General features: G+C 45.8%; 2 protein-coding genes across 9 annotated transcripts in view; one reads left to right on the top strand and one right to left on the bottom strand.

Moving 5' to 3' along the window:
• The window catches only part of PBX3 (PBX homeobox 3), a 115,829-nt gene extending 105,130 nt beyond the window's left edge, over positions 1–10,699 (bottom strand). For 3 of the 4 annotated variants that reach the window (XM_042786997.1, XM_042786995.1, XM_042786999.1), the window contains exons 1-2: positions 9,567–10,698; positions 8,504–8,577 (exon numbers count right to left, since the gene is read on the bottom strand). In XM_042786997.1, the coding sequence (XP_042642931.1) occupies positions 8,504–8,577; positions 9,567–9,763 (271 nt within the window). In that variant the 5' untranslated portion in view covers positions 9,764–10,698. Of the gene's footprint in view, positions 1–8,503; positions 8,578–9,566 lie in introns of all 4 variants that reach the window. The other variant, XM_042786996.1, reaches the window with a different exon arrangement.
• Positions 10,700–13,350: 2,651 nt separating this feature from the next.
• The window catches only part of MAPKAP1 (MAPK associated protein 1), a 104,683-nt gene continuing 100,592 nt past the window's right edge, over positions 13,351–17,441 (top strand). For 3 of the 5 annotated variants that reach the window (XM_042786664.1, XM_042786668.1, XM_042786667.1), the window contains exons 1-2: positions 13,351–13,469; positions 13,611–13,824. The gene's annotated coding sequence lies outside the window, so the exon portion shown is untranslated. Of the gene's footprint in view, positions 13,470–13,610; positions 13,825–14,633; positions 14,736–17,441 lie in introns of those variants that run through there. The other 2 variants (XM_042786665.1, XM_042786666.1) reach the window with 2 other exon arrangements.

Below are 17,441 nucleotides of genomic sequence, written 5' to 3' on the forward strand. Positions count from 1 at the left end.
AAAAATTTCCCAACAGTGATAGACTTCAGCTGCCAGGATCAGGGAGAGCATGTGCATCTAGCATGAGCAGCCCCCGCACGGAGCTCTGGGGCATTTTTTTATCCTTTTTCCTTTCTTTTAAATAACTATTGGGGCTCATAACAAGCACTGTCACTCTAGCACTACTCCCCTGATTGACTTTGCAACAACCATCTGTGGAGGAGATGGGCACACAAACAGCAAACATTCTGCAGGCACTCAGGCAAAGAGCACTAGAGAGGCTTGGGTCGGTTTTGTTTTGGTTTTATTTTTTGATAAATTTTTGTTCAGTTTCCAGAATTACTTCTGTGATATTTTTTAAAAAGTATTATAAAAAGAAAACTAACCACAATACTGTAGTAAAGCAACTCCAAGGCTGAATAAAAACCACACACACACACACACAAAAAAAAAAAAAAAAAAAAAAAAACAGAGGAAAATTTGAACTAAATCAGAAACTCCTGTCTTTGAGTCATCCTGAAGTGTCCTAATACTGCAGAGGTCTCAGCACAGTGATCTTACGTATCATATATGCTCTAATAAATAGGTTCAATGAGTTGAGTTAAGGGCAGAGTTTAACTATTAACTCCAAATTTCCCCGTTCTTATGGCTGTAAGTCAATCCCTTAATGTTACTTTAACACAATTTCTGGCAGTTGAATAAAATCTATGGTCAATATTACAACCCCTTCCTTCCTAAATGAAGGAATATATACGTGTGATTTACATAAGAAATGATGGGAAATGCTGCGAGTGAGTGGGGGTGATAAATGTCCAAGGCCCCATCGGCCAGGAATCCGAGACGACCATTTGACTTCTGTTGGTCAGGTCCTCATTATCCCAATCCCAAAACCAGCAGAACTGGTAAAAATACCTCCATGCAGATAGAGTTCTCAGCACAGGAGCGGTTAGCAGTCAGAGAGGTTATAGTACAAAGCTGTAAGATATATCTAAAATAATACCACAAAAATCAGATGACACAAAGAATTCTAATACTTTCCTTTTGTTAAGATACAGTAACTGAGAGTACAATGAAATTTTTCATGTTCAGTATCTCCCATTAGATCAATTAATATTCAGAGAAAGGCTTTAACATGAAGTTTAAATAATCATAGAAGGAGAAAAAGAACCACCAATGTTCTAGAAGCTTCTCTAGACCTTTCAATCAATTTTATTTATATGCAAAACCAAGAGAAACTCAGAAAAAACAAAGCTCCTCCTGATGCTAAAGCTCTCAATTTACTGACAGGCAAATGGCTTCATGCTGCCACTTAATCTCATTTCTTGCATAATGCCCTCTAATTAGCATATCAAAGTGAATTAATACTTCTAGGGCATTAGCAATGGGAAAATCTGCTCCAGGCTTCACAATAGCAGTTAAGCAAGAGCCAAGAAATCCTCAAAAACACCACAAACCACTTTGCATTGCAAAACTGTTCAATTTATTTATCCTCTCTCTCTAAACACTTTTACCGCACACTGTTTTACTACTGTTCACCAAACAAAATGATAATTGCCAAAGTTACCAGCATCTGTAATGCCTGTTTAGAATCTTAATTTAGATTGTATACTTGAAGATCTCTAGATGCTTTCATTGACCCCATCACACAAAACAGGATATACTGAAAAAATGTTGTTCTTTTAAAAAATGCTATCAGGATAATATTGTTAAATTCCATTACTCACTTACAATAAATAATTAAAAATTAAATAATATATGAAAAAGCCACCTGCTGGACAGTGAGGAATGAGAGATTAGCTTTAAATGTTGATTCATGACTTAAGTATAGCAAAAGGTTTTGACCTGTAAACACATGATACAAACCCACCCCCCTTTCCAAGTGATTGATTTGTAGGATGCATGATATTCAGTGATTCATATATTGTTACAAGTTCATGTGACTGCGCAACATGCATTGAACTATCGTCCACACCAGAATTTAAAGTAAAATACCTAAAACAGCATAAAATTAAAGTAAGTACATAATGATTTTTACTGTATGTTTTTATGCAAAACATGCTATTTTTAGCCAATTCCTGAAGCAATAAACACATTAGAGCTGTAACAATCAGACATCAGACCATTTCTTCTTCAAAAAATATTGTCAGAATCTAGTTTCAATTTCAGGTCCCTTTGCAAAATACAAACTATAATTTCTAAACAAGGACTAAAAACCCCTGAAACTTCATCATCTTAGTGCTCCCCATCAATCTTTAAAAACAGAAAAAGAACATTAAGAAAAACAACCAACCAAAAAAAAAAAAACAGCAAAAAAAAAAACCAACCCAACCCTTGTACACCCACCCTAAACCCAAGAAGGGGGCTGGAGCACTAACGGAACGCTAATAACAAAGAGTAGAAGAAAATGCCGGGGTCGCTGAGGTTTTCGACGTTTTTGTTTGTAATGTGAAGGGGAAAAAAAAGTATAGGGACAACAAAATAAATTACAATGGATATTTATCTAGTACTTTGAGCCTTCCTAAAGAATGTGTATTATTGAAAAATATATAGCATTCAAGTACCAGGCTTCATTTCCTTTCATATTTAATTCCCTGTTTACTTCCACTGTAAAGACAGCATTATGGAGGAGCTCTAATGTCCAGCTGAGAAGCACAATTCATCTGTTTGGCTGATGAACTACTCCAACTTTATAAAAGCATGAACTATAAGAGCTGACAGAAACTTTAATAATTTATATTAAATATTGATGTGAATTATTTACTCCATTCATACTTAAAGACATGAATTGCCTACCAGAGAAAAGCAAATGTGACAAAAGGTCAACACGATGGTGAAAAAAGGCAGGCTGTGTCAGGCATGTGTTATCTGAACCATGCTGATCACCTTGATAAGCGAATAGCATTAAACATGACTGCTGAGAAAACAAACAAAGCATTCTTCTCAGGGTGTCAATTCACAGAATACAAACAGCTACATCTAATTCTACCAATGATACCAGGACGGCAAAACTCCACTCGGGGCTCTGCTGATTGGGACTCGCTAGTACAGATTCAGTATTCACTCCCGCTATTCATAAAACCATTCATCGAGCCATCATATGCATGATGTGCAAGGAATTGAAAAACAGTCTAAAAATTGAGGACAGATACAAACTGGACTCTCCCGCGCTCTACTACATAATTACTAATATAGCCTTCATATGTATTTAAGCATTGCATTACATTTGTAACAATTTAGTATGTCTAATTCTGCTTATATTTGTCTACGGTAGACTGCAAATATCATTATATTAATGTTTCACACAAATCAGTATTTAAATTGAAAAAAGACAGCATAATATCCATATCATACAACTTTTTCATTGAAAGCTGTAGGAATAGAGCTTGATAAATGTGTTAAATCCTGTGTTAAAAAAAAAAAAAAAAAAAAAAAAAAGACTCTTTTGCATTCACTACATGCTATTATAATAATTTATCTCAGAATGCAAAAATTCCTTAACTTATAACAAGCATCCTAAAATACACCGCACGGTAACTCACATAATTTAGTATTTTCAGATAAGCAAGCAAATATGTCAAATTCAAAAATAAAATGCAGGACATGAAAAATAGCTATAAAATAAATTAAATCCCTGCTCCTAGTTAAATTAGTATTGACAAGTAGGTCCAAATTTATCCTCTGTGGTGCGGGGGGTGGGGTGGGGGGATTAGGGGGGCAGAAAAAAAAAAGAGATCTGGAAGCACTGATCCTAGTAATCAACATGAAGATTGTTACTTAAATATAGCAAGGAGCACTAGCAATGGTAAGGTCTAAAGGTGCAGTGTAGTTACAGGTTCTGTAAGACAAAGTATCATGAATTTCTCTAATGAAAATAATCACCAAAGCTGCATCTGTTCTTAACCAGAGAAGTACTCAGCTAGAAACCCACCAAAGAAATAGAATTTTATTAATTAATGTGTTTGAAACAGATGACCAAAGGACAATCAAGCTACTTTATTCAATTTAGTTTTTCCTAGTAGGACATGTATGAAGAAAAGCAATGTCATTGCCGTAAGGACGGTGTAAATAACCCAACATTCTACTGCACGTCATCATTTGTAATACATTTGCTGACAATTTAAAAAAAAATAAACTACCATGCAAAAGTACAACCAATGGTTCAGTGAAAAATCTTGGATACTGAAACATGAGAAAGGAAACAAAAGCTAAACAATTTAAACTGAAGAAAAGATGTACGCACATAAATACACAATGCTTACTTCCTCATGTAGTCAGGGTAAATCAAAAATATGTATTTAGCAGCTTGACAAAAACACCACGACTGCACATAAATAATTTAAATAGCTAAACTGAATAACAATAACATCACGGCTGATATTTAGAAAATAGCTAACACACATATGTACATACATACACACATATATATGTATGCTAGCAGTGCCATTTCATTGTTCCACTTGAATCCTTTAATGTTCAGACAGGATTGCTAGGATTGCGTATGATTACATACTAGTGCAAGTTGCTGGCATTAAAGGACAGTTTACAAACAAGGAAAAGTTTAAATTTGTGGCATGCAAGGGAAGAGTCCTGTGATTCAGTTTTTAAATAACCACAGTGAAGAAAGGGGTTAACGTTTTCAAATTCTGCTAGCAGACAAGGCAAAAAGCAAGTCCTTCTCAAATGAGTTACCTAACAGGCGGTTTACAGATTTTGCAGCATATTGACAAGGGGCGTTCCTAAAAGAGTTGGGCCATTTTCATCAATATGGAGCTTTGCAGCAAGTAAGGGCACGATACAGCCCTTTAATCATCGGAATGGCATCCTATGGCTATTTACAGTTGTAGCAATAAAAATAAAGGTTTTAGCTTACACGGGGAACAGCAAGAAATTAACCCCGTGGTTAACGTCACTATTTGTCTGGTTTTCATATCTATTGGGTTTTTTTCATTCTTTAAAATAAAATTCTGCACAAGGAGAGAACGTTCTTAACGCACATTTTCCTCCTTTCTGTTTAGACATAAAAAATAGTTCAACCAGCCCAACCAGCCAAGCAGGCCTTTCTCTTCCCCTGCGGACACCTCCTGCAGTCGAGAAGTTCATTAAGTTTTATGATCTTCCCAAGTCAGTCCTGCTTATAAGCCTCACAAAGGCCACAAATCTGGCAAAGCATCATGTATGCCATTAGGCTTTACTAGTAAATGAATGCTATTTAGGGTTTGTGGTGACAGTAAATTAGGGTTTGGTTGGCAGCTATCATTGTTTCCGTTGGGCTTATAGAAATAAATAAATAAATGTATACATGTACGCATATACACACGTGCATTCAGACATTTTTATAAACGTGTGTTCCTATCTATACAAAGTATTTTTAAAGACAAAAAAACAGATCATCTTTCAACACAATCCAGGACCTAGTAATATGTCGTTCCATTGGGAAATAATTGCAATTCCCTAACCATTTTAAGACTGCAAGAATTAATATATTTTCATTTCTATCTCCATGAGAATAACCAGTACCTCAGGTATAGCAACCTCCTAATGGAGGCTTAATCAAATTACAAATCTGAAGGATTTTTAGTCAGTAAAAAAGAGCTATTTAAAAAAAAAAAAAAAAAAAAAGTGCAGGTCAGTTTTTGATTCCTACTGGTAGGCGCGTAAGGAGACAGGCTGCTACACAGGTATGCAACAGATGTGAGCGCACGTTATAAATGCAACTTTAACAGTTCAAAGCCACACCTCAGAGAACGGGTAAAATACAGCAAAATAGAAGCAATAGACTCTCACTTGCTTATCTTCATATTTTATTGGAGAAGCTTCAGTAGAACTTTGGGTATCATTTTTCTTTGAACTAATTAAAGAAGTAAGTGGCAGTTTCTTTATGAAAACCATGCTACCTTGTGGTTGCCTCTAAGAATGCACGCATCTATTAGTATCTGTAAAGCTCTTAAATGTATTATGCAGCACTTTTTAAAATGTTAAAATGTTAAAAAAGAAATGTCAGGCTAAATTCAGTAAGCTCAGTGATTTGCTTTGTACATGGTAAATACCTCACGGGGAAAAAAAAAAATCTTCAGCTCCTAACCCTAAGTTTGACAGAGAGACAGGCTTTTAAAAATGTGATGCATTCATTAACCCTTGCAGGAAAGTGACAGAGTTGCTCTACCTAAACTGAGGATTTCTCTACGTGTTCTCTCACGATCAGTCTCACAAAGTCCTCGCTGACTGTACTGAAAACTACTAAAATATAAAAAAATACATAATTCAATATAAAAATGACTTAAATATTGCATTACTTATTTCAGAACAGATATGACTGCAATTACACTTTATGTATAGACTACAGTCTCCCTCTTCACCTCTTGTCCTTCTCACAGAAGAAGGTAGTGATAAAGCCATCACAGCAATTCCCACTGCCAACACCGAGGTAAACTTTGGTTCTGATTATAAAGAATTAAATACTGGCGCATGACCCAGTTGCAGGCAGATTTAAGTACTCAGACGACAAGACAATAACGAGTACCAGGGGGAGGGGGACGGACCTCTGCTTTAACTGCGTATCAGACCGCTCACCCTTCCAGTTCAGAATTGTCTGAGCCGTCTCCTCTGAAAACAGCTTACAGAAAATATGCTAGAATTTATTTTCACGTTTTCCTTGCTTTAGCACGCAAACTAAAGCCTACACAGACATTTCATCTCAGCTGGGAGACCCTGAGTGAAGGTCCCCCTCCGGGAACAGTTTTTGGTGGGGGTGTGGATTCATCTCCATCAATCACGCGGTGCATTAATCCTGTCCCTCCTGTGCTGCCGGGGCTGGCAGGATCTTGCCTTTGGGCAGGCGGACGCCTTCACTCTTTGTTGGTTCTCAGCGATTTCACAAAAGAGATAACTTGGAAACTTGGCTCGACTACTTGCAGCACAAAGGCAGGATCCCAACTTACAAGTTATCACCGAAACACCCCAAATCGTTTCAGACCAAAAGTCTCCTGTCAGGTTCCCTCTCGCCTCCGAGACGGCGGTGGCCTCACCAAACACCCTCTGCCAGTAATCCCTGCTGCTGAATGGACTTGGGTTTTTCTTCGCAGCTCACCTCTGACATGTGGTTGACTACACTTTCCTTTCAAAACAGCGAGGCTAAGCTCTCTGCAAATAAACTGATCACAGGACCTACGCCTGCCTCCTTAATTGAAATCTGCCTGCTGCAAAATGTCTGAACATCGAGGGCAGGTTGCTTGGCTGGCTCCAGAGCAGGACAGGCAAAAAGTTTAGGGAAAGGCAGAAAACAAACATAAGCCAAAGGACAGAAAGGGGTTATGAGCTGATCGAGGCAAAACATAGGTAGGTGGGGAGGGTGGGCAGAAGGGGGATCATTCCCCTTATCCCGGGTAATATAATGCAATATAAAGCAGAATCAATCTTAATATTCACAACACAGTCAATACCCTGGTGCTTAGCTGTCAGCAGAAACTGAAGTGGATCCCCGGTAGCAAAGAAACCCTTGGACATAAAGCACCATAATTTACTGAGAACTGTGCACTTTTAGGCTTTGCAGCTGAGATTTGCAATGATTTCACATTTGTTGTTTTCATCTAGTCTTTATTTTTTCAGTGTGCAATTAAGGGGAACGTGATTGAATATAAAATGTAGTTTAAAAAGCCATCCAATGGACATATTTATTTTTAAAGCCAGATCATAATAAATGTTCTTATTCTCATAATACAAAACAGAATACTTTGAAAATTTTCTTCTTAAAAAAAAAAAAAATCAGTAAATACAGTGATGTGAAAAAATTGCAAAAAAAAAACAAATCCTCTAAAATGCCTCTAAAAAACCCACAGAGTTTGTTAGTGTCACACTGATGTAGAAAAAAATTATTTTTTGTACTTTTGTGATAGAAATTTTTGGCATTTAAAACATCATCGCCCAAGAGCACCTCAAGCTTCGCCGCACTCTACACAGACCCGGGGTCAAAGCATCCGTCACTTGGCATTCCTCAGGGTCTCTCTGGAAGTCGCCTTCCCCTGCTCTGCTGACAGGGGTTCAGCTTTGCTCCCCCCAAACCTGGGCAGCGCACACCCCCTCAGAAAGTTTATCATCCTCGCTGCGCACTACGCAGCCCAGGGGAAATGGGAAAAAAAAAAAAAAAAAAAAAAAAAAATTTCTATGAGGTAACACAGATTTGACAAGTATTTTGCCAAGTGTCCTGAGGGTAAAAAAGGCGGCGCGGGCGCTAGCGGGACACCGCCGGAGCTGCGAGGGGAGCGGCGGGGGATTCTCCCCCGCGCCATTTCACAGCCGGCCCGCCGGGCCGGGCCGGGCCGCCGCCGCCGCGCCGGGCCGGGCGTCCCTCAGCTCGGCGGGGCGGGCCGAGACCCCCGCGGGCAGCGCGGCGGCGGCACCTGCCCCCCGGGGCCGGCGGCGTGAGGGGCGGCACCGGGCCGGCACCGTCCCCGGCGGCGGGCAGCGGCGGGTGGAAGGAAGGAGGGATCAAGATGGCTGCGGCGGCGGCGGCGCGGGCGGCCCTTACCTGTTTTCTCCTTGATCTCGCAGAGGACACTGAACAAGGCGGGTTTCATCCTGTGGCAGTTCAGTGCGTGCTTCCTGAAAGAGAGCAGAGTACAAGCGGTTAGCGCCGCGTTTCAGCAACATGGCGCCTTCGCCGAGAAGGAGCCCCGTGTCGTCGGCCGCCCCCTCCTTCCCGGCCCTCCGGCCCCGCGGCCCGGCGCCGGCAGCCACCGGCCCGCCGGTTCCCGGCGCCGGGCCGCGGGGCTGGCGGGCGGAGCGGCCGGGGGGGGCCGCGGTCCCTCGCCCAGCCGCGGCTGCCGGGTCTGCCTTCCCCTCATCCCTCTGACTTTTATACCGAATTATCTTTGTGCAAATGCCGCCCGACCGAGGGGTGTAAATCAACCCCCCTTGTCCCCCGTACGATCCGTCCGGCGATATTATAACTGATTTATTAAGGAGATTGGAAGGGGGGTGGGGGGCCAACTCGCAGAGTTAACATTCTTTGTTTTTGTATTTACTGTGATTTAAAACAGCCAGGGTTGGGTTGGGTTGGGGGGGGTTAGTTGCCCCCCCCCCCCCGTTCTCTTCCCCCCCCCCCCTCGCAGCAATATCTTGTCAGGTTTGTAATTCATCAGCCGCTACTTCGGGGGCAGGGAGACAAGAAAAGAAAAGAAAGGGAAAAAGTTGCACTCCTAGGGAGAGCGCAGAGCCGCCCGCCGGACGGACGGACGGACGGACAGACGGCGGCTGAGGCCGGTGCCCGCCGGACAGTGTCCAACGGGAGCGGGCAGGATCGGCCACAGCCTCCCGCGCACCGGAGCGACGGCATAAGCGTCGCATATTTATAGATTTATTTTATATATATAGCTATTATTTTTTAAAAAAATACGAAATAGCAACTTTGGCTCTGCCTTGGCTGCTTGCAATTTCTCCTACGGCACTAAGAAGTTGCTCTAATTGTGAGACTCCGGGTCTCCGCAGAGGAGCAGGAAGGAGAGAAACAAAAACCACACACACACCAGAAAAAAAAAAAAAAAAAAAAAAAGAAAAAAAAAAAAGACAAGGTTTAATTAGACGAAACCAACTTTGCTTGTGCCTCATCCAGGCTTTGGTCAGTGATGGTCATGATCTGATGGAGGATGTCGCCGATGTCCTGCTTCCTGCCGTCGCCGTCTGCCCCTTCGTGTCCGTGGGGAGGAGGCAGGGCCATGCCCCCCTGCACCGAGTGCCCGGCCAGGTTCACGCCGGCCAGAGTCTGCAGCATCCTGGACTGATCGTCCATGGCTGTGCCGCGGCCCGGGCGGCGGGGGCACAGCAGCAGCACCCCGGGCTCCCCCGGCAGTCCCAGCGCCCGGCGCCGCGCCCGCTCTTGCACACACACGCCAGAGAATAAAAAAGGAAAAAGCCAAAGAAAACAACAACAACAACAACAAAAAAAAATCAGTATTTGTGTTTTGACCGGATCTCAGCTGTTTATTCCACTCTCTTCTTCCCAGTGCAGTAAATCACTCTCGTCTTTAGTTACAATCTTCTTTCATCATCATATTTGTGGCTTGGATAAATGAGTTGATAAGGTTTCTTTGCAGTTTTCTTTTCCTGGTACAATCTTCCTCCAAAGCTTTTTTTTTTTTTTTTTTTTCCTTTTTTATTTTTATTGTTGCTTTTTATGTCTTTCCCCACTTGTCCAAAAATCTTCTTTGCAAAAAGGCAAAATTAAAAAAAAAAAAAAAATTGCATACAAAATCACAAAAACTCGCTTTCAAATCCTCAAGAAGTTAGGAGGGTGGCAAACAGCAAAAACCACAACAAACCAGGAGAACACCCCCACCCCCAAATTGCAACATAAAAAAAAAGCCAAGAAAACACAATCACAGAGGGAAAAATTAAAAAAAAAAAAAAAATTAATCGCCCTCCCCCCTGAAAAATAACAAACGATCCCAAGTCTGTGCAACGGGGGTAAAACAGCAGCAATCAAAAGTTTGAACTTGTGCAAAGAAAAGAGCGGAAATAACGGGGAAAGAACTGTAAAAAAATTAATTACACACTCTCTGCAAAGCAATGTGCAAAAATATCGGCCCGCTGGAATTTATGAGCCCCGCCGCCCGGTGCCTGTGTGTGTTTTATGTTGTTTGATGGCCGCTCCGGTGAGGGATTGACAGCCTGCCAACGCCACTCACTCACCGCGGACGTGTCACCCTGTGAAGGAGGAGAGCGGCCGCGCGCGAGAGGGACGCGGAACCCGCCGCGCCCCGCCCCGCCGCCCCGCCCCGCGCCCCGCCCCGCCACGGCCCTCCCCGCCGGGCGGGGCCGCCGCCGCCACCGCCCCGCCCGGGGCCGCCCGCCCTCCCCGGGGCCCGGCTCGGCGGGGCCGCCCTCCCGCCGGGCCGAGCGGCGGCGGAGCTCCCGGGGGAAGGAGGGGAGGCGAGGGGGGGGGGCGGGAGGCCCCGGCTGGGAGCGGCGGGCGCGGCGGCCAATGGCGGCGCCGGAGGGCGGGCGCCGGCGGCGGCGCTGGCCACTCAGACGGAGCGGGGCGGGGCCGCGGCCGCCGGCTGGCGCGCGGGCCCCGCCCCGCGGCTCAGAAACTTCTGATTGGGCTGTTCGAACGGTCACGTGGCCGGGGCGAGAGCCGCTGCGGCCCCGCCCCTCGCGTTGCTATGGTGATCCCCCGGGCTCAGGCCTCGCGTTTCCCCTCAGCGTCGCCGCCGCGCCGGGCCCCGACACCCGGTACCCCCGGCACCCCCGGGCTGCGAGTACCCTTCGGGGGCCCGCCCGCCGCCCCTGCCAGCCCGGGTGCCGCGGGAGCCCGTGGCCGGCAGCTCCGGCCGTGGGGCGGAGGGGCCGCGGGCCAGGGCCCGCTCGCAGCCGGTCTGTTCGTCACGGTGTGGCCGGGCCCCGGGCGCGGTCCTGAGTCAGAAGCCTTCAGGGAGGGTTTTCTGGCTCAGCAAGCCGTGCTTTAAAGGGTCCCGCTTTGGGAACCAACTTCTCCTTTCAAATCCATCTTTTTGCATAGATGCATAAAGTGCCAAACGTGTGAAGAGAAAAAAAATGCATATGTCAAGAATAACTAAGACTTCCTTCTATAAAGGGGTTATCTTTAGATCATTGCCACACACACCCCCTCAAATTGTTTTTATGTAGAACACCTGCCCCACGCAAATATATAGCAGAAGTTACTGTAATTCTGATTAACTGCCTTCACATTTTGAGTGTGTAACAAAACTTATTGCTAGAGACCTCTCAGGGAAGGGAAAACCACCTGTAGCGTGGCGATGGAGAGCCGCAGTAGCAATTAAAGTGATACTTAATCTGTTGTACGTACTTTACCTGTGATGGACAGTCTCAGTTGAAAGAAGTCATGTCCAAACGAAAATCTCATCCTCGTCTCTGACATTTTGTGGATGTATGGCTGACAACTCCGGCTCAGCGTGGCTAAAACAGAGCTCTCAATCTTCCTCCTTGGCTTCCGTTTGCCTCTTCTCTCAATCACGGTTGACATCACCATCATCGTACCTTCACTCTGGACCGTAACTTGGATGTCATCAGTTTGATTTGGGACCCTTCACCTCTCACAGAGGTTATGTTTAACTGTTGTGGATTACTTCTGGTTAACATAACTATGCTTTTACTGTCCCTCCAAGCAATTAGCATTCAAATTCTATTTATCTTCCATCCTGATTACCATTTTCTGGTCTGAGCGAATGTGTTCTTAGTGTCATCCAGCTTTATTAAGAACGCTACTCTAAAGACCTTTTTTATTACTATTATTTTGAGTGTTTCTCTGATCAGTTTGTCCACTGAGGGCAAAGTTTCACAGCAGGAGCAATTCTAACAGCTGCCTGGCACGGCCACAAAGAGGGGCAGCGCTCCTCAGGCCAGCTCTGGTCTTCCTCTCGCCCCACAGTGATCTGGTTGGCCTCACCAAATCAGCAGAGAGCTGCTCTTCTGGGTTACTTTTCCTACTGGTTTATCGAGTAACTGCAGCATGAGGTGATCGCTGGAAGATGGTTCTTCACGCTCCACTGCCTCTCCTGGCTGTGGCCTCACGCTTCCCGTGACCCGCTGTTTGCTGAAGCGCTTCCAGCCCCGCTGCCGCTCGGCCACTGCCCAGCACCGAGCACGTGTCCCCACTTGGGCACCTTCGCTGGAACTCTGAGGCTCCTCACGTACCCTCCGTTCCGAAGGCTGACGCTTGTTGGCACGTACAGCCCATTAGAGACCACAAGGTTGTGGTTTGATGAGGAATGAACCAAGATTGCCTCGTTACTTCTGCAGCAGACTGCATCAGCAAGTCTGGAAAGCGATGGCCCAACCGCACGGTCAGCAGGCCAGAGACCAACATCAGGAGGGAAACGAGTCCAGGAGCACCCAGAGCCATCCCGGGTTCGGGCTGGCACGGGGCGGCTGCGCTGGGGGTGAGGTGGGGCACGGGGGCAGCCCAACCTCAGCACGGCCAGGATGGTTCGTTATTTTATTTTTCAAGTTAGCTTTGTCTGAACGCATCCCGTTTATGGGTGATGGGCTACGTGGAAGGCTGGCTTTAAAACCACAAACTGAATACAAATCCCATGGTGTTTTCAGCAATAAAACACTAGTGGATTTGGGAATAAAACTGACATAATCTCCATCAGAAAAGCACCCTGTTTCTTTCCTTGCAATGAGAAACAGCTGAAAGTCTTAACTACCAGTCTCCTCCGTTAAAAAGTCAGGTGTTTCCAGAGATTTTCTCCGTTAGAGCCGGTGAGCAGCCGCGCAATCGGTGCTCGGGACACAGCGCGGCTCCGGGCCCGGCCCGGGAGACCCTGCGAGGCCGCGGCCGCCTCCCCGCGCCTGCGCCCGGCCTTGCCCCGCCACGTCACTTCCGGGGGCGGCGCTTCCGGGTCGCGGCGCGGCCCAGCGCTCCCCGCTCCGCGGCGTCCTGCGGCCCCGGAAGCGGCGGCCCCGGCCCGGCACAGCCCGGAGCAGCACGGAACGGCACGGCGGCGAGGCCTGTAAGTGCGGAGCGGTGCCGCGGGGCCCGGCTGCGGGGCGCCCGCCCTGTCCCGGCCGGTAGCGGGGCGGGCGGCTCCCCTGGGGCGTCCCGCTGGGTGAGCGGCGCTCCCTGCGGTGACCCCCGCCTTCTCCCTTCTCAGAAAAGCCAGGGGTGGGGCCGCCCGAGCCTTCGCGGCGGCGGCGGGACGCTCCCGAGAAGAGGAGGAGCCGCAGTTCCCGCGGGGGGCTGCGGGCAGGCCCGCCCGGTGCCCCCCGCGGGGCTCCGCCGCCCCCGAGCAGCGGGGCTGATGCGCTGCGGCCGGGGCGAGCAGCCGCTCCCGTCAGCTCCGACAGCGCAGTGTGAGGGGAAAATAGGTAAGTGGAACGCGTGGCTGAGGTGCGAGAGCCGGGCGTGTGGTACAGCAGGCGGACAGGTAAGGGGGGAGTGCGGGGACTGGAGTCCGCGGGTGCCTCGGGGCCTCCTCTGGCCCCACCCGAATTGCGGGTCGCACGCTCCGTGACTCTGGCCCTTTGCTGCGTCCACAGCCTGGGAGTCATTGCTCCGACTGCCCGGGTGTTCGCAAGGCAAGCGCTTTTAGCACGGTCGTGCTTGAATGCGTTGCTGGATTGCCTGCCTGTTTTTTTCACGAGTGGTGGTCAGAACCAGCATCGCGCTGCGGGAACATCGGTGAGGGAGCAGGAGCTGGTTTCTAGGAGATACAACAAGAAGTTGATTTCAGTGTCGATGGAGATTCAGTGATAGTCTAAATGAGAAATGCTGGAGCCAAACTTGGATTTTCAGTGTGTGTTCTACATGAGTTAAGGTTTCAGGGGGTTGTCAGGTAGATGCAAGGTTGGGAATTAAACTCTCTCAGTTATTTTTTCAAATTCAGAGCAAATCTGTTCACGGATGCTTTTTTGGGTTAGATTAAAAAAAAACAATTGAGATCACTGTCTACGTATAGACTTGTACAGAAATAGCTGGAGGGGAGAATTAGTACCAATTTAGTACACTTCTTTCTCAGTCATGCTTCAGATCTTTCTTATTACACCCTTTCATCATCTGTTTGTTGGTTTAACTGTTCCACCCAGCTGCAGCAAATAACAAATGTCTCTAACAGCTGAGTTCTTTTGGAGGTTTCCCTTTTGGCTTCCCTTTTGATCAGCAAAGGCCTCAGCAGGTGAAGCAGCTTGGCAGAAGGACCTGTGTGTTACGTGTTCTGTAGCGCAAGTTCTCCCAACCTTCCCAAGTCGTGAGCGTGAGGAGTAGAGCCCTGCACTGACAGGTCAGTTGTACTGGCAGCCGGGACCGCAGGTACCCAGGACGTGAGTTGCCTGGCGCCGGCAGCAGCACAGCCCGTGCAGCACCCACAGATCACCTGTGTGGCACCTCTGTCTGACGCTTTGCTTCGGAGACAGACAAGTGGCACTTGCTGAGGAAGGTGGAGGGAGAGCTCAGGCGGTCTCCAGTTCATCTCTTTTAGCTGCTGGAAAGGACAGGCTGCGAGCTTTGGGGCGTAGGGGTGTGGAAGCAGCAGGGCAGCAGTGCTGGCCCGGGCAGCACGCAGCGTGCCATTGCAGGGGCATTGGTGCTGCAGACTGTTCGCACGATTGGTGTCGTGGTGGTTTGTGGCCGCAACGCTCCCTTGGGCTGAGGTGTTCCTGGCAGGGAGCTTGCTGTCTTTGCTAGCAGCAGTTCTCCGTTTATCAGAAGTGTCCAAATGAGGACTTTTCTATTAGACAGTATCTCTAAAAAAGACTCTAGTATGTGTTTTACTATTAACTGTGTGTGTGTTTGCTGAGAAGCTTTATTAAACTGTGATATCTAGCTATTCATTGTCTATAACCTCAATTTCTTATACGGGACAGCACAAGGGTAATTCCTACCTTCTTTCCTTATGGCTAGAGAACTATTGTATCTAATTCAGTTATTCTGATAACAAAACAAGCTCCTTAAATATGTTTTGTGTGTTCTTGAAGGAAACAGACCAAAAATTTGTGAAGACAAAAATTAAAAGCCAGAGAAAAGGCTGATTCATCTATTGTTGAAGAAATGTGAATCTGTCCAGTTACATTTGACATAAGGTCCCAAAGAGGCTTGAAGTCTTGAGAGTTTTTGAAGTAGATATTATTGTCCTGAACATTTGTGAAGTCAGAAGCAGCTTGCACTCTGTTATACTATGAAAAAAAAAGATTATGATCATCCTTTCTATGCAATAAAAATATTTTCATGCAGTCAGAAGTACAGTGGCTTCAAACTGGAAAAAAAAATGTCAGTTGCAAATCTGTTTGTTTTGGTATATGCTTCTGTTTAGTAAATAAAACACAATGTGCTACAAAATATATAAAAGGAGGAAATAAACACTGACCTGTCCTTAGCTTGGCTGAGAACAACTACAGACAGGAATTAGAGATAGTATTGGTAAACTAAACTAGGAACATAGAGGAAAGCTGTCAGGAATTATTTTTAAACTAAAAAAATAATATTGAGAACAAAAGAGTTTTAAGAATTAAATTCTAGTAGTCTACTCCTGTATCCCTTTCATTTACCACTAAGTGTGTGTATTGCAGTAAGTTAAATTCATGACTAGATTTACAGTCTACATTTAGGTTTACATGTAGATTTAGAATCTTATTGTTGATGTATACAAAATGAACTTTTCGTATAAAATACTTTTAAGGTTATGTCAGGATAATCTATGGTTACATTTTTTTCTAGGACTGAAGGTTGATACAGTGTTGAAAAGCTGTGCGTGGAATACTCTTATGGGAAGGAAGGGCTGTTTTATGTTTGAAAACCACAAAATATTCCACTTTTGAGTAAACTACAAAAATAAGTTATCCAGCAAAGATAAATACATACTATTGGTGATATCTGACATTTGTTTTTTCTGATAGTTATGTTGTATGACAGGAGCTTACGAATACGATTCTGAAACTGTGTCAGATAGTTGGAGGGATAATGTTATTTTCAGTTAAAAATTTGATGGGACAGTTGCATAGCAGTACAGGTGTTTTGAGAGTGGGCTAATGAGTTGGCTCAAATGCCGGGGCTTTTGTGCCGTGGGGCAGGTGACGGGGGGTCTGGCTGGCTGAACCCAGCCGCACGTGGAGGGGCGGCGGGCGTGCTGGCGGTGCCTGCGGCCGGGCGCGCCGGGCTCGGTCCCAGCTCAGCCTGAGCGAGCTCTTGGAGGCCCCGGGGCTTCGCCTGCCTCAACCCCCTTTCAGTGAAGCTGGGCTGCCGCTGTCCCAAGCAGCCGTACCCTCCCTGCGCACCTGCTTGTTGTGTGGGCACAGCTCGTGACCCTTGCTCGGGAAAACCCGGGCAGCGGGGCATCTCTCAGTATTATACAGGCAAAAAAAGGTAAAACGGTGACGCTTGCTGGTTTGTTTTTTGTGAAGACTGAAGTTTTCATAGATATTTGTAAGATTTATGGGGAAATTTTTTAGGCTCTGGAGTACCACAATGAGAAGAGCCAAAACAGAAGTTCTAGTCTCATGTTTGAGGAGTCTGAGCCTATGCTTTTATCCTCCTTTTTTGCAAGTAGGTATTTTATTTGTTCATCTTAAGAATGTTAAAGCCTAACGAATTGTCTTTAAAGCATTTTAGGCATATGAGTGAAAAATCATGGTTCTGCATAAGAGTGCTGTGCCATTGTTGAAAGTATTCTTTTTCCAACTTTCTGTGCAAGCAAAGTACAGACAGCTTCACCCACTCATGGACAGTGACTGCTGTGCTCCATTTCTAGAAAAGAGTGTTCATCACAAATAAAAATAACACAGAAATTGTAATGTGTTATTTAAAAGGTACTTTGGTTTTGTTTTGTTATTTTAGAATCAGCAGTTAAGCCTTAAAAATGAACTCGAATACTCATATTTTTTCTGGGTAGTAAATTGTCATGAACACATGCTGTGAAATTAGGTAATAGGGATTCCAGTGTGGTGGGTCATCACAATATGACATTGCAGATGTAATGTGTGTGTTAGGTGGT

The sequence above is a fragment of the Tyto alba genome, unplaced genomic scaffold, assembly GCF_018691265.1.
Source record: "Tyto alba isolate M040663 unplaced genomic scaffold, T.alba_DEE_v4.0 Super-Scaffold_11, whole genome shotgun sequence".
Lineage (NCBI taxonomy): Eukaryota > Metazoa > Chordata > Aves > Strigiformes > Tytonidae > Tyto > Tyto alba.